Source organism: Tachyglossus aculeatus, chromosome 19, assembly GCF_015852505.1.
Source record: "Tachyglossus aculeatus isolate mTacAcu1 chromosome 19, mTacAcu1.pri, whole genome shotgun sequence".
In the NCBI taxonomy this organism is placed as follows: domain Eukaryota; kingdom Metazoa; phylum Chordata; class Mammalia; order Monotremata; family Tachyglossidae; genus Tachyglossus; species Tachyglossus aculeatus.
Window position 1 is genome coordinate 35,939,586 of NC_052084.1, and position 14,966 is coordinate 35,954,551.

General features: G+C 47.9%; 1 protein-coding gene across 2 annotated transcripts in view; it reads right to left on the bottom strand.

Annotated features, from left to right (window-relative positions):
• Positions 1 to 693: 693 nt before the first annotated feature.
• The window catches only part of FAXC (failed axon connections homolog, metaxin like GST domain containing), a 29,198-nt gene continuing 14,925 nt past the window's right edge, over positions 694 to 14,966 (bottom strand). For both annotated transcript variants that reach the window (XM_038761175.1, XM_038761174.1), the window contains exons 4-6: positions 11,777 to 11,994; positions 6,401 to 6,517; positions 694 to 2,345 (exon numbers count right to left, since the gene is read on the bottom strand). In XM_038761175.1, the coding sequence (XP_038617103.1) occupies positions 2,053 to 2,345; positions 6,401 to 6,517; positions 11,777 to 11,994 (628 nt within the window). In that variant the 3' untranslated portion in view covers positions 694 to 2,052. The remainder of the gene's footprint in view (positions 2,346 to 6,400; positions 6,518 to 11,776; positions 11,995 to 14,966) is intronic.

Consider the following 14,966-nt stretch of genomic DNA (forward strand, 5'->3'; position numbering starts at 1 on the left):
CATAAGGAGTTTTGAGAAGAGTGGAGCCTGAAACACACCCTTTCCAATTTGGCTCTGTCCATTAGTTTGTGACTCTCGGAGTTGTAGACAGTGAAATGTTCTTTTATCGTAAAGCCACTGAATGGTTGCTTTATCTTCTGGCTCAAACCCACAGCCGTCGGCCGGTGTCCTAAAACAGTCCTTCACGTCCTCAAAAATTATGAAGGAGAGAAGCCGTGTGGCCTAGTGGATAGAGCACAGGCCTGAGAGTCAGAAGGACCTGGGTTCTAATCCCAGCTCCCCCACTTGTCTGCTGAATGTCCTTGGGCAAGTCACCGTACATCTCTGTGCCTCAGTTACCTCATCTGCGGGACACGGACTGCGTCCAACCTGACTAGCGTGTATCTATCCTGGCGCTTAGTACAGTGCCTGGCACATAGCAAGCGCTAAACAAATACCATTTTTAAAAAGCTGAGGCAAATAGGGGAGGAAAGATGGAGAGAGATAGGGGAGGAAAGGAAGAGAAAAAGATGGAGAAATGGGGAAGAGGAGAGGCAGAGTTGCAGAAATAAGGGAGGAAAGAGACATTGTGTCTACCAACACTACTGTACTGTACACTTCCAAGTGCTTAGAACAGTGTTCTGCACACAATAAGCACTCAGTACATACCACTGATTGATTCATTCAACTGTACTGAACACTTACTGTGTGCAAAGTACTGTACTGAGCACTTACTGATGTGAAAAAATAGAGGCAGAGAGAGAGAATATGAATGAAAATTTTGGTCTACTTGAAGTGGAGACATAAAAAATTCAGTGGCACACTCCTAGGCTCCGCAGTTTAAGTGCCTTGAAAACAATTTGCTCCAGAAGCATCAATCAAGCTGTTACACGTCGGGACCAGAGAAGCCGGATGTTTAGCTATCCATTACGGATCTTTCCTCCTAACGAAACCTTTTCCATCTATCCTCTTCCAGAAAGCCACTTCATTAAGGGGGTCCGTTACAGAGAAGACCCTACTTCCCTAACCCTGCTAATAAAATCCTACCGACTCCTGCGTCACCCCTCTTCCTCCCTCCCTTCCCACCCCTCCAACCCAAACACCAACAAGCCTGCGCTTCATCCTCACCAAGGATGTACCAGTTATGGAAGCTGAATGGAAATCACGGGTTGGGTGAGTACCCGGGAAAGGAAGGAAAACTTTGCAGTCCTAGCAGTGATCTTCAGGGTCCGAGAGGGGTTCCTAGCATCCTTTCCAAGAAAGATTTCAGCAGGGTCTTGAAGAGTAATAGCCTCAAGGGGATGGCAGGTGATCTTCGTCTTTCTACTCCCGACAGCTCGGGAAGTTCTGGTTCCCTCCTGTACACATTCACAGCTACCCCCGTGAGACGCACAACCACGAACATCAAGTCGACAAAGAGATTTTCTTCCTACGGGCTCAAAGAGCTTCACAAGTCGATCTTATGGACCCTCACAACAACCCTGTGAGGTAGGTACGTGGAAAGTGTCCTGCTCCCCCTATTACAGGTGGGGTGACTGAGGCACGCAGAGGTCGAAAGCCCGGGGCGGAACTGGAAGTCGGGCTACGCTGCTTTGAAATGCACAACGTAACACATCCACACTTGCACTCTGTAAACAACCCAGGAAGCCTGTCTCATTTGATTTTTTGCTGACTTCTCCCCATCACCTCAGACCCACGATAGGTGGAGGAAGCTTATAAGACTCAGTGCTCCAAACGAGCCTCCGCTATTTCCGACGAGCACCTCAAGAGACTCTTCCAATCCGTTCTGTTCTCTCCGGAGTCGGGTTTTCTGGTGAAGGTGGTTGGCGAATCACGCTGACCTGTCTGTATTTTAACCGTTGACTTCAGACCCCCCCCTCCCCGCCCCCAACACACACGATTCCAAATGTTGTTTTTACAAAATGAAGTAAGGGTGACGGAGTTCGATTAGGGTGGGAAAACGGTGCCCAACGCGATGACCTCTTCCCCGGCGGACTGGAAGAGTGAGCGGGGAGACTGGAAAGGCCCCCCGAGGGGCGGCTCGGCCAGGGAGAGGGTCTGCCCAGCCAGGCTTCACTTGCACTGTTCGTGGTCCGTGCAGTCATCCATGTCCACGTCCGAGTCGAAGAGCGACTGGCCCGTGAAGTCCGTGTCGGGCGTCCGGGAGACACTGTTCTCCGCCCCTTCGTCGTCAAACGTCTCTGTCCTCGAGTAAAAGCTGAGGTCCCGCAGCAGGGAGTTGCCCACCTTGCTGCCGTCGCTGCTCTCCTCGGACTCGTACGTGGTGTTGTCGTCATCGAGGTGCCACTCTGGCCAGAATTTCCTCCGGATCCTCTCGCAGTACATGGCCAGGTTAATCAGCTCCCCTGCAATCAGTCCATCGATCAATCGTTTATTGAGCACTTAGAGCATTATACTAAGCACTTGGGTGAGAACAATACATTAATCAGCTCCCCTGCAATCAGTCAATCGATCAATCATTTATTGAGCACCTAGAGCATTGTACTAAGCACTTGGGTGAGTACAATACAACAGAGTTGGTAGACGTGTTCCCTGCCCACAACAAGTTTACAGTCTTCTAAGCACCGGGGTATCTACAGGGTTATCCATCTGGACACAGTACCTGTATTCATTTATTCATTCAATCGTTTCTATTGAGTGCTTACTGTGGGCAGAGCACTGTACTAAGCGCTTGGAAAGTACAATACAGCAATAGAGAGAGACAATCCCTGCCTACAATGGGCTTACAGTCTAGAGGGGAGGACACAGACATTAAAACAAGTAAAGAGGCATCATCATCATCAATCGTATTTATTGAGCGCTTACTATGTGCGGAGCACTGTACTAAGCGCTTGGGAAGTACAAATTGGCAACATATAGAGACAGTCCCTACCCAACAGTGGGCTCACAGTCTAAAAGCATCAGTATAAATAAGTAGAATTATATATATATATATATACATTTATGTGTGTGTATATATACATATATATGTATGTATATCATGTATGTATCACATATGTATGTATCACATATATATACATAAGTACTGTGGGGCGGGGAGAAGGGGGGAAGAGCAAAGGGAGTGAGTCGAGGTGACGCGGAAGGGAAGGGGAGCTGTAAAACATGGGGGCTCACAGTCTAGGTAGGAAAGAGTAGGATTTCATCCCCTTTTTTTAAAGATGAGGAAACCGAGGCACAGAGAAATGACTTGCCCATGGTCACACAGAAGCTGGGATTAGAGGCCAGGACCTCTGACTTCCAGCCCCACGCTCTTTCCACTAGGCTATGCTGCTTCTCTAATCACTTAGTTACCCACCCCACCCACTCCCTCATCATTTTGTATCATCATCATCAATCGTATATATTGAGCGCTTACTGTGTGCAGAGCACTGTACTAAGCGCTTGGGAAGTACAAGTTGGCAACATATAGAGACAGTCCCTACCCAACAGTGGGCTCACAGTCTAAAAGGGGGAGAATATATCTCCCCCTTTTATACATATACAAAATAGAATTTTGTATATACCTTTATATCTTCATACTCCGTTGCTTCCCCTTCCTACAATTTATTTTAGTGTCTGACTGGACCACTAGACTGCAAACTCTCTGGGGGCAGGGACGGTGTTTGCTTTCTCCATTGTACCTCCCAGGTGTTAGCAGGGTGCTTTGTAGAGTAAACACCTAATAAATACCACTGATTGATCACTTGATTCATCGGAAAGGAAGCTCCCAAGAGTAGCTCTGGATGGGAGCCTCAGGTTACACAAAAATTTAGTAAATTACCTTTTTTCACCAGATGGCAATATTGCTTATAAAAATAAGTCACCTTCACAAAGAATTTTCCTGTTAATTGGTAGTAGTAACTGAAGTAGTAGTAACAGTAGTAAAGGTATTTATTGAGTATCCACTGTACAGTGCACTATCTGAGCACTGGGAAGTACAGTAGAAGCATGAGACTGTCCTGTCCACAAGGATCTTCCACTCTTTAACGGGGGAGGCAGACAAAAAATGATTTTCAAGTAGGATCAATTGATCAATGGCATTTATTGAGTGCTTACTGCGTGCAGAGCATGGTACTAAGCTCTTGGGAGAGTGCGGGACAACACAGCTGGTGAACAGTTCCCTGTCCACAACTAGCTTACAGCCTAGAGGACTGTCAAGAGGATAGTCAGAATAAATAAATCGACTGCACAACTGATCACACATATGCATATAAGTGCTGAGGGAGGCCCTAAATAAATATGTCAATGCTAGTGGTGGCTAATAGTTTTGAGGAGTTAATCAGGGAAGGCTTGTCGGAGGAGAAGGGATCTGAAAGTGGGCAGAGCTTTAGTCTGTTGGATTAAAGTGGGTGGAGGGGAAATGGGAAGTCACTGGAGGAACCTGAGGGTGGGGAGGAGTAGGATGAGTGACTTCATCCTCATCATCAATCGTATTTATTGAGCGCTTACTGTGTGCAGAGTACTGTACTTCAATAAGATGAACCTACCAGCAGCACAGAGCACAAACCGGAGGGGAGAGAGGCTGGAGGCAGGGAGACCAGTGATGAGTGAAAGTACCTGTCCATCCCCTCAATCAAATCAATGGTACTTATTGAGCGCTTACTAAGCACAGAGCACTTTGTGTAGTAAGTGCTTAATGAATACCACAATTATTATTACTGCTCCCACTACCTGTAAATCAAGTTGGTCAATCCCCATTAGACTGTAAATTCCTTGAGAGCAGGGATCATATATCTTGCTTTGGGTTATTCCCCTGAATGCTTAACACACTGACTCACTTGCACTCAGGTGCTCAACAAATACCACTGACTGACTGATATTAAGAACTCCCTCCCCAGCGGTACAGCTCTTTGGCAGGGTCAGTGGTGACGAAGTGAGATGTCTCCCAAGTCCCCATCTCTTATTATCCTCCCCTTCCCACCTTTAATTTCACAACTCCCCCTTAACTCTTGAGTTTTGGAGACCGTAAGCTCCTCGTGGGCAGGGAACGGGTCTGTTATGCTCTTCCAAGAGCTTAATAGGGAACGGGTCTGTTATACTGTGCTCTCCCAAGAGCTTAATACAGTACTCTACAGAGAGTGAGTGCTCAATAAATGTAACTGTTCGATTGACTGGGGAGTGGTTCCAAGACCTCGACCCCAGGACGGGGTCCTTCTGGTCAACAGGGAGCCCGCACGATTCGCATCTGTAACGCCATCCTTCTCACTGCAGTTCAATCTCCTGTATCTTGTCGCTGACTTCACGCCCACATCCTGCCTCTGGCCTGGAAATCAATTACTCTCCCCACCTTCAAAGTCTTATTGAAGGCAACTCTTCTCCAAGAAGCCTTCCCCGACTAAGCCCCCCTTTCCTCTTCTCCCGCTCCCTGTTTTGTTTTGTTTTCTGTCTCCCCCTCCTAGACTATAAGCCCATTGTTGGGTAGGGACCATCTCTATATGTTGCCAACGTGTACTTCCCAAGCGCTCAGTACAGTGCTCTGCACAGGGTAAGCGCTCAATAAATGACTGAATGGATGAATGAATCATGACTTGCCCCCTGTATTCATCCCCCTGCCCAGCCCCACAGCACTTATGTACATATCATTTATGTACATATCAATATTTATTTATTTTACTTGTACATATCTATCCTATTTATTTTATTTTGTTAGTATGTTTGCTTTTGTTCTCTGCCTCCCCCTTTTAGACTGTGAGCCCACTGTTGGGTAGGGACTGTCTCTAGATGTTGCCAATTTGTACTGCCCAAGCGCTTAGTACAGTGCTCTGCACATAGTAAGCGCTCAATAAATACAATTGATGATGATGATATCAGCGTGGCTCAGTGGAAAGAGCATGGGCTTTCCAGTCAGAGGTCATGGGTTCAAATCCCAGCTCTGCCAACTGTCAGCTGTGTGACTTTGGGCAAGTCACTTGACTTCTCTGTGCCTCAGTGACCTTATCTGTAAAATGGGGGTGAAGACTGTGAGCCCCCCGTGGGACAACCTGATCCCCCTGTAACCTCCCCAGCGCTTAGAACAGTGCTTTGCACATAGTAAGCGCTTAATAAATGCCATCATTATTATTATTATTATCCCCCGGCCCAGCCCCACAGCACTAATGTACGTATCTGTAATTTTATTTATTTATATTAATGCCTGTCTCCCCCTTCTAGACTGTGAGCCCACTGTTGGGTAGGGACTGCCTCTCTATGTTGCCAACTTGGACTTCCCAAGCGCTTAGTACAGTGCTCTGCACACAGTAAGCGCTCAATAAATACGACTGATTGATTGATTGATTATACTGTTATACTGCACTGTCCCAAGGGCTTAGTACAGTGCTCTGCACACCGTAAGCGCTCAGTAAATACGACTGACTTCCCGACAGGATCGAACTTCTCCCCCCGACATTCCCCCCACCCCGGGAGGGCATTTTCCCCATCTCACCTTTGATCAATCTCTCGGGCCTCGTCCCCGGTAACGTCCACATGGCCTGGGCCAGGTGTCCAAAGACGGTGGCGTCGAGGGTGGACAGTTTGGGTCCCATGATGTACTTCTTGTCACCTGGATAAGGACGGGGGAAAGCTTTAGAGGGGACCGCATCCCAGCGGGATACGCTGCGACTCTGTTGGAGCAGAAGCAAGTGAGAGGCAGGGAGGTAGAGGCGACTACTAAGCGACAAACACAACTGGCAGAACAACGGACAGCCTCTCGTGTGATCATCAGAACCGTGTGTGACCGCGGGCAAAGTAAGCTCGTTACGGACAGGGACCGTGCCTGCTAATTTCTCTTGGACTGTATGTGCTCTCCCAAGCGCCTAGGTACCGTACGCTCATTTTGGGCAGGAAATGAGTCTGCTTATTGCTACGTGCAATGTAGCACAGTGCTCTGCACACAGTAAGTGCTCAGTAAATACGACTGAGTGAGCAGTGCTCTGCACATATTAAGCGCTCAATAAATACCACTGATTGATTGATTAACCTCTCTGTGTCTCGGTCTCCTCATCTACTAAATAATAATAATAATAATGATGATGGCATTTATTAAGCGCCTACTATCAATCATATTTATTGAGCGCTTACTATGTGCAGAGCACTGTACTAAGCGCTTGGGAAGTACAAATTGGAAACATATAGAGACAGTCCCTACCCAACATGGGGCTCACAGTCTAAAAGGACTATGTGCAAAGCACTGTCCTAAGCGCTGGGGGGGGACACAAGGTCATGAGGTTGTCCCACGTGGGGCTCACAGTCCTCATCCCCATTCTACAGATGAGGGAACTGAGGCCCAGAGAAGTGAAGTGACTCGCCCGAAGTCACACAGCTGACAAGTGGCGGAGCTGGGATTTGAACCCATGACCTCTGACTCCAAAGCCCGGGGTCTTTCCACTGAGCCACGCTGCTTCTGCTTCTCGGATGTGTTTGTTTATGCTGATGTGTTCGTTTACAGTGCCAGGGACTGTTTTTGCCCACTGCACCTGTATATATGTATATATGTTTGTACATATTTGTTACTCTATTTATTTATTTATTTTACTTGTACATATCTATTCTATTTATTTTATTTTGTTAGTAGGTTTGGTTTTGCTCTCTGTCTCCCCCTTTGAGACTGTGAGCCCGCTGTTGGGTAGGGAGCGTCTCTCTGTGTTGCCAACTTGGACTTCCCAAGCGCCTAGTACAGTGCTCTGCACACAGTAAGTGCTCAATAAATATGACTGATTGATTGATTGATTGAATGAATGAAGCTGGCAACAGATAGAGACAGTCCCTACCCATCAACGGGCTCATAGTCTAGAAGGGGGAGACAGACAACAAAACAAAACATGTAGACAGGTGTCAAAGTCGTCAGAACAAACAGAATTAAAGCTAAGTGCACATCATTAACAAAATAAATAGAATAGTAAGCATGTACAAGTAAAATTTACTTACGCTGGGAATTAATTACCTGTTCTCTCTCCCCGACTGGGACAGGGACTGTGTGCGCTCTACTATCTTGTACCTAGTCCAGGGCTCAGTACAGTGCTTGGCACATAGTAAGCATTTAACAAATATGATTATTATTATGATGATGATGACTTATTTCACTTTTTGTTGCTATTCACGTCCAAACAGCCAACGGATTTTAACTCAGATGCAGCCACGCACACTGCATCTGGCCTCTATTTTCACTATACTATGATGCACGAAGAGGCCCCGAGGAGGCCAGTGCTGTCGTCTCTGAAGGTCACCTTCAGCCTCGCTCTCATTTGCTCTCTTTTAGACTGTGAGCCCACTGTTGGGTAGGGACTGTCTCTATATGTTGCCAACTTGTACTTCCCAAGCGCTTAGTACAGCGCTCTGCACACAGTAAGCGCTCAATAAATTCAATTGATTGATTGATTTGCCCGAGAAAGCAATGAATCCTTCGGGATCAGCTCGGCAAGAACGGAAATGCCGTGAGAATGTACACTCCCCTGAGGGCAGAGATCGTGTCTTCTGACTCTACTGTACCATACTGTGTTGTAGTCTCAACTGTGAGCTCGTCGTGGGCAGGGAATCATCATCATCATCATCATCAATCGTATTTATTGAGCGCTTACTATGTGCAGAGCACTGTACTAAGCGCTTGGGAAGTACAAATTGGCAACATATAGAGACAGTCCCTACCCAACAGTGGGCTCGCAGTCTAAGAGGGGGAGACAGAGAACAAAACCAAACATACTAACAGAATAAAATAAATAGAATAGATATGTACAAATAAAATAAATAATAGAGTGATAAATATGTACAAACATATATCATCATCATCATCAATCGTATTTATTGAGCGCTTACTGTGTGCAGAGCACTGTACTAAGTGCTTGGGAAGTACCAATTGGCAACATTAGAGACAGTCCCTACCCAACAGTGGGCTCACAGTCGAAAAGGGGGAGACAGAGAACAAAACCAAACCTACTAACAAAATAAAATAAATAGGATAGATAAGTACAAGTAAAATAAATAAATGAATAAAAGTAAAATAAATAAATAAAGTGAAATAAATAAATAAATAAATGTGTCTGTTGTTGTACTGAAGTCTCCCAAGTGCCTAGTAAAGTGCTTCGCACACCGTAAGCGCTCAATAAATACGACTGAATAAACGAATGAATATTCTGCCAAGCCCTCAGGACGGCGTTCTGCACGCAGTAGGCACTCAATAAGTACCACTGCTGGATTGAAAAGGCTTTCCAGGGTGTACGAAGCGGTCCGGAAACACCTGGGGTTGGGGCCACGTCATAGTCCGTTCCTACTTGGTCACCTAGTCTGTCATCTCCAGCCCCATCTGCACCATCCAGCGAGGCACATCATCATCATCATCATCAATCGTATTTATTGAGCGCTTACATGCCCTCAATCTGGAAGGCAAGGCTAAAGCAGGCCCCGTCTGTCCTTTCCCCAACAATGGTTCAATGGAGCCATCAGAAAAGGAGACAGAGAGCCTACAAGGGCTCCATTCTTCCTGGCTGGACCGCGGAATGACAATTAGCAACAAAACGGGCCATTTCCGCCAAGCCCTGGGTGCCCAGACAGTCACGGGATCAGCAAGCCATCCTCAGGATGCCCACCCAGACGGGATTAAAGACCCCCAGTCCGCACATAGGGAAGCTGAGGAACAGAGAAGTTGATCATCTTGGGAGCAGCAAGGCTTAGTGGATAGAGCACGGACTTGGGAGTCGGAAGGACCCGGGTTCTGATCCCGGCTCCGCCGTGTGTCTGCTGTGTGACCTCGGGCAAGTCACGTCACTTCTCTGTGCCTCAGTCACCTCATCTTCGAACTGGGGAACAAGGCTGTGAGCCCCATAGGGGACGTGGTCTGTGCCCAACCTGATTAGGCTGTATCTACTCCAGCGCTTAGTACAGTGCCTGGCACATAATAAGCGCTTAAATACCATTAAAAAAAAAACATGTTCTCCAAAATAATTGGACATCTCGCCCGGCCTCTCCCTGGGCTGCCCTACACCTCCCCAGGCCAAGGTCTCAGAGACGCGTCGGATGCTGCGTGAGTTATTTCAGGCACATAATAATAATAATAATGATGATGGCATTTGTTAAGCGCTTACTATACGCAAAGCACCGCTCCAAGCGCTGGAGGGGATACACGGTGATCAGGTTGTCCCACGGGGGGCTCACGGCCTTCATCCCCATTTTATAGATGAGGGAACTGAGGCCCAGAGAATCAATCAATCAATCAATCGTATTTACTGAGTGCTTACTGTGTGCAGAGCACTGTGCTAAGCGCTTGGGAAGTACAAGCTGGCAACATATAGAGACAGTCCCTACCCAACAGTGGGCAGAGAAGTGAAGTGACTTGCCCAAAGTCACACGGCTGACAAGCGGAGGAGCCGGGATTAGAACCCATGACCTCTGACACCCAAGCCCGGGCTCTTTCCGCTGAGCCACGCTGCTTCTCTTAATGGCATCACAGCGAAATCTGCTGAGTTCCCCCATCCTCAACCCAGATCTTTTCTCCGGGCTGAACCTTGCTCCTGAGCCACTCCGCTCCCCTCCGGGTCCGTGGCGCCGTACGCCGGGAACCATCATCATCATCATCAATCGTATTTATTGAGCGCTTACTATGTGCAGAGCACTGTACTAAGCGCTTGGGAAGTACAAGTTTGCAACATATAGAGACAGTCCCTACCCAACAGTGGGCTCACAGTCTAAAAGGGGGAGACAGAGAACAAAACCAAACCTACTAACAGAATAAAATAAATAGAATAGATATGTACAAATAAAATAAGTAATAGAGTAATAAATATGTACAAACATATATCATCATCATCATCAATCGTATTTATTGAGCGCTTACTATGTGCAGAGCACTGTACTAAGCGCTTGGGAAGTACAAATTGGCAACATATAGAGACAGTCCCTACCCAACAGTGGGCTCACAGTCTAAGAGGGGGAGACAGAGAACAAAACCAAACATACTAACAGAATAAAATAAATAGAATAGATATGTACAAATAAAACAAATAATAGAGTAATAAATATGTACAAACATATATCATCATCATCAATCGTATTTATTGAGCGCTTACTATGTGCAGAGCACTGTACTAAGCGCTTGGGAAGTACAAATTGGCAACATAGAGAGACAGTCCCTACCCAACAGTGGGCTCACAGTCTAAGAGGGGGAGACAGAGAACAAAACCAAACATACTAACAGAATAAAATAAATAGAATAGATATGTACAAATAAAATAAATAAATAAAGAGTAAAAAATATGTACAAACATATATACATATATACAGGTGCTGTGGGGAAGGGAAGGAGGTAAGATGGGGGGGATGGAGAGGGGGACGAGGGGGAGAGGAAGGAAGGGGCTCAGTGTGGGAAGGCCTCCTGGAGGAGGTGAGCTCTCAGCAGGGCCTTGAAGGGAGGAAGAGAGCTAGCTTGGCGGAGGGGCAGAGGGATTGGGGGCATTCCAGGCCCGGGGGAGGACGTGGGCCGGGGGTCGATGGCGGGACAGGCGAGAACGAGGTACGGTGAGGAGATTAGCGGCGGAGGAGCGGAGGGTGCGGGCTGGGCTGAAGAAGGAGAGAAGGGAGGTGAGGTAGGAGGGGGCCAGGGGATGGATGGACAGCCTTGAAGCCCAGGGTGAGGAGTTTCTGCCTGATGCGCAGATTGATTGGTAGCTATTGGAGATTTTTGAGGAGGGGAGTGATATGCCCAGAGCGTTTCTGGACAAAGATAATGCGGGCAGCGGCACGAAGTATGGATTGAAGTGGAGAGAAACACGGCGGCCGCCCCAGGGAAGGGCCCGGGCGGTGGGGACGAAGGGCCGAGTTGGGGACACGTTACCCAAGAGTCCTGCTAGGGAGCGCATGTCCTTCTCCATCAGCAGGTACATCTCCTCCTCCGAGAAGCGGCCGATGCCGTGGCCGTACATTTCCCGCTTCACGATGCCTTTCGTCAGGTGGCACAGAATCCACTTGAGCAGGTTGCTCAGGGGGCCGCTGAAGGACAGCATCTTCTGGGTCTCGTGCAGGTTGTCCACCCATTGGCAATACGCCAGCGTCCTGGAACCACCGTTCGGAAAAACGGGTCACTAAGGGACTGTTGCCGCCTGGTACGCGCCGTTTGAGAGCACAGGATGGATAATAATATACATATATATGTATATATGTTTGTACGTATTTATTACTCTATTTATTTTACTTGTACATGTCTATCCTATTTATTTTATTTTGTTAGTATGTTTGGTTTTGTTCTCTGTCTCCCCCTTTTAGACTGTGAGCCCACTGCTGGGTAGGGACTGTCTCTATATGTTGCCAAGTTGTACTTCCCAAGCGCTTAGTACAGTGCTCTGCACATAGTAAGCGCTCAATAAATACGATTGATGATGATGATGATAATAATAACGATGGCATTTATTAAGCGCTTACTATGTGCAAAGCACTGTTCTAAGCGCTGGGGAGGTTACGAGGTGATCAGGCTGTCCCACAGGGGGGCTCACAGTCTTAATCTCCATTTTACGGATGAGGTAACTGAGGCCCAGAGAAGTTAAGTGACTTGCCCAAGGTCACACAGCGCTTAGAACAGTGCTTTGCACATAGTAAGCGCTTAACAAATACCATCATTATTATTATTATTATTAATCGGCGGAGCCGGGCTTTGAACCCACGACCTCTGACTCCAAAGCCCGTGCTCTTTCCCCTGAGCCGTAACAGCAATAATTATAATTGGCATTATTATTATAGTGGTTATAATCGTGGTACTTTGGTAAGCACTTACTAAGGGCTGAGGTGGTTACAAGCAAACTAGGTTGGACACAGCCCCTGTCCCATATGGGGTTCTTAATCCCCATTTTACACATGAGCTAATAGAGGCACAGAGAAGTTGAGTGACTTGCCCAATAGTACATACCATTTTAGAGCACAGGACTGATAGTAATAGCAATAACTAATTGGCATTATCATTATAGTGGCTATAATCGTGGAGCCTTGGTAAGCACTTACAAGGTGCCGGGAACTTACTAAGGGCTGAGGTGGATACAAGCAAACTAGGTAACCCTTTCCCTTATAGGGATCACAGTCTTAATCCCCATTTTACATATGAGCAAACAGAGGCACAGAGAAGTTAAGTGACCTGTCCAAGGTCACACAGCAGACAAGTGGCGGAGCTGGGTTTAGGTCCTTCTGACTCCCAAGCCCGAGGTCTATCCATTTGGTAATGCTGCTTCTCGGGTCAGGTCAGACACAGTCCCTCACTCACCTGGGGTGCACAGTATAAGTCGGAGGGAGAACAGGCATTAAAATCCCCATTTTACAGATGGGGAAACTGAGGCGCAGAGAAATAAAGCGACTTGCCCAAAGTCACACAGGAGGCAAGCAAGGAGCCGGGATTAGAACCCAGGTCCTCTGATTTTCCCCTAGGCCACGCTACTCCAACCAACGCCACATTACGGGCAACTCACAATATGGGGCATGAGCCTTGATGCCCTCACAGCATCCCAACTATCATCTAATAATAATCACAATATGTAAATATTACATTACACATATATGTGTAATATATGTAATATAGGGAACGGGCATGCTAATGCTATGGCACTGTACTCCCCCAAGCGCTTAGTACAGTGCTCTGCACACAGTAAGCGCTCAATAAATGCGGTTGAATGAATGAAGGAATCAGCTCATTATGAGAAGCAGCGTGGCTCAGTGGAAAGAGCACGGGCTTTGGAGTCAGAGGTCATGGGTTCGAGTCCCGGCTCCGCCACACGTCCGCTGTGTGACCTTGGGCAAGTCACTTAACTGCTCGGAGCCTCAGTTCCCTCATCTGTAAAATGGGGATGATGACTGCGAGCCCCACGTGGGACAACCTGATCACCTTGTGTCCCCCCCAGCGCCTAGAACAGTGCTTTGCACATAGTAAGCGCTTAACAAATGCCATCATCATTATTATTATTATTATGTGTGGGGAGTATGTCCACTAATTCCGTTGTATTGTACTCCACCAAGGTCAGTGCTCTGCCCATAGTAGGGGCTTGATAAATACCACCGATTGCTTGATCTGAGGGTGGCCTAAGGCCTCCTGTTAAGCCCCAGCTCGAGAGGGTAACGTGTTGCTGGTATTTTTTAGACTGTGAGCTTTTTAGACTGTGAGCCCACTGTTGGGTAGGGACTGTCTCTATATGTTGCCAACCTGTACTTCCCAATAAATGCAATTGATTGATTGATTGATTGATTTTTCACTTCTATATGTTGCCAACCTGTACTTCCCAATAAATACGATTGATTGTCTGATTTTTCACTTGTTTCGCATCCTGGAAAAGTGGAGGGCTGAACTCAGTCCAGCACGGAGGGCAGAAATAGCTCCAAGGCTTCTCTCAGAAGCCGCCTGTGTCCGACGCGCTAATGAGTCAGTCCTCGGCTTGGTTTTCCGTCGGCTCTCTGAGGACTAGCCAGGCCATGCCCAGAACCCATTTAGGGCGGGAACTGGCCAGCTTCTTGTACCCGTCCGGTTTCCCAGTCTCCTCACCATAGCGTTCTCGCTCCTTCTCATGTCGGGGACGGCGTCCGAGCCGCGTCAGTGGCTCCGGGCAGCCGGCCGGCCGACGCCTCTGGCTGCGCCCCTTAACCTGCTTCTCTGAAGCAGCTCGCCCTCTCCCCTCCCTCCCCATCTCCCTCTGAACGGCGGCTGCGGAGCTCAGCGATGAAGGAGGGCCGCCCGGGGCCAGGACCAGAAATGAAAAACCCAAAATACAAGACCAGCAGCGTGGGAGCCGAGTGACGCAGGCACCTCGGCCACGCCGCAGAGTCCCAGTGGGGACCGAGAAGGGCTCCCCCAAATCCCCTGGCCTTCCTCCATTGTAGGCTGGGCCTGGGCCGGGACAGTGACACCTCCCTGGGCCTGGGCCCAGAAGAAGCGCTTCCTAAGTACCGCCGATTGACCGATTATCCCCGACGCTGACTAGGAAAACGTGACGAGAAGAATTGAAAAAGGCAGGCGATATGGGGAACGGAGAGAGAAAAGGCAAACAGGTGTAGTG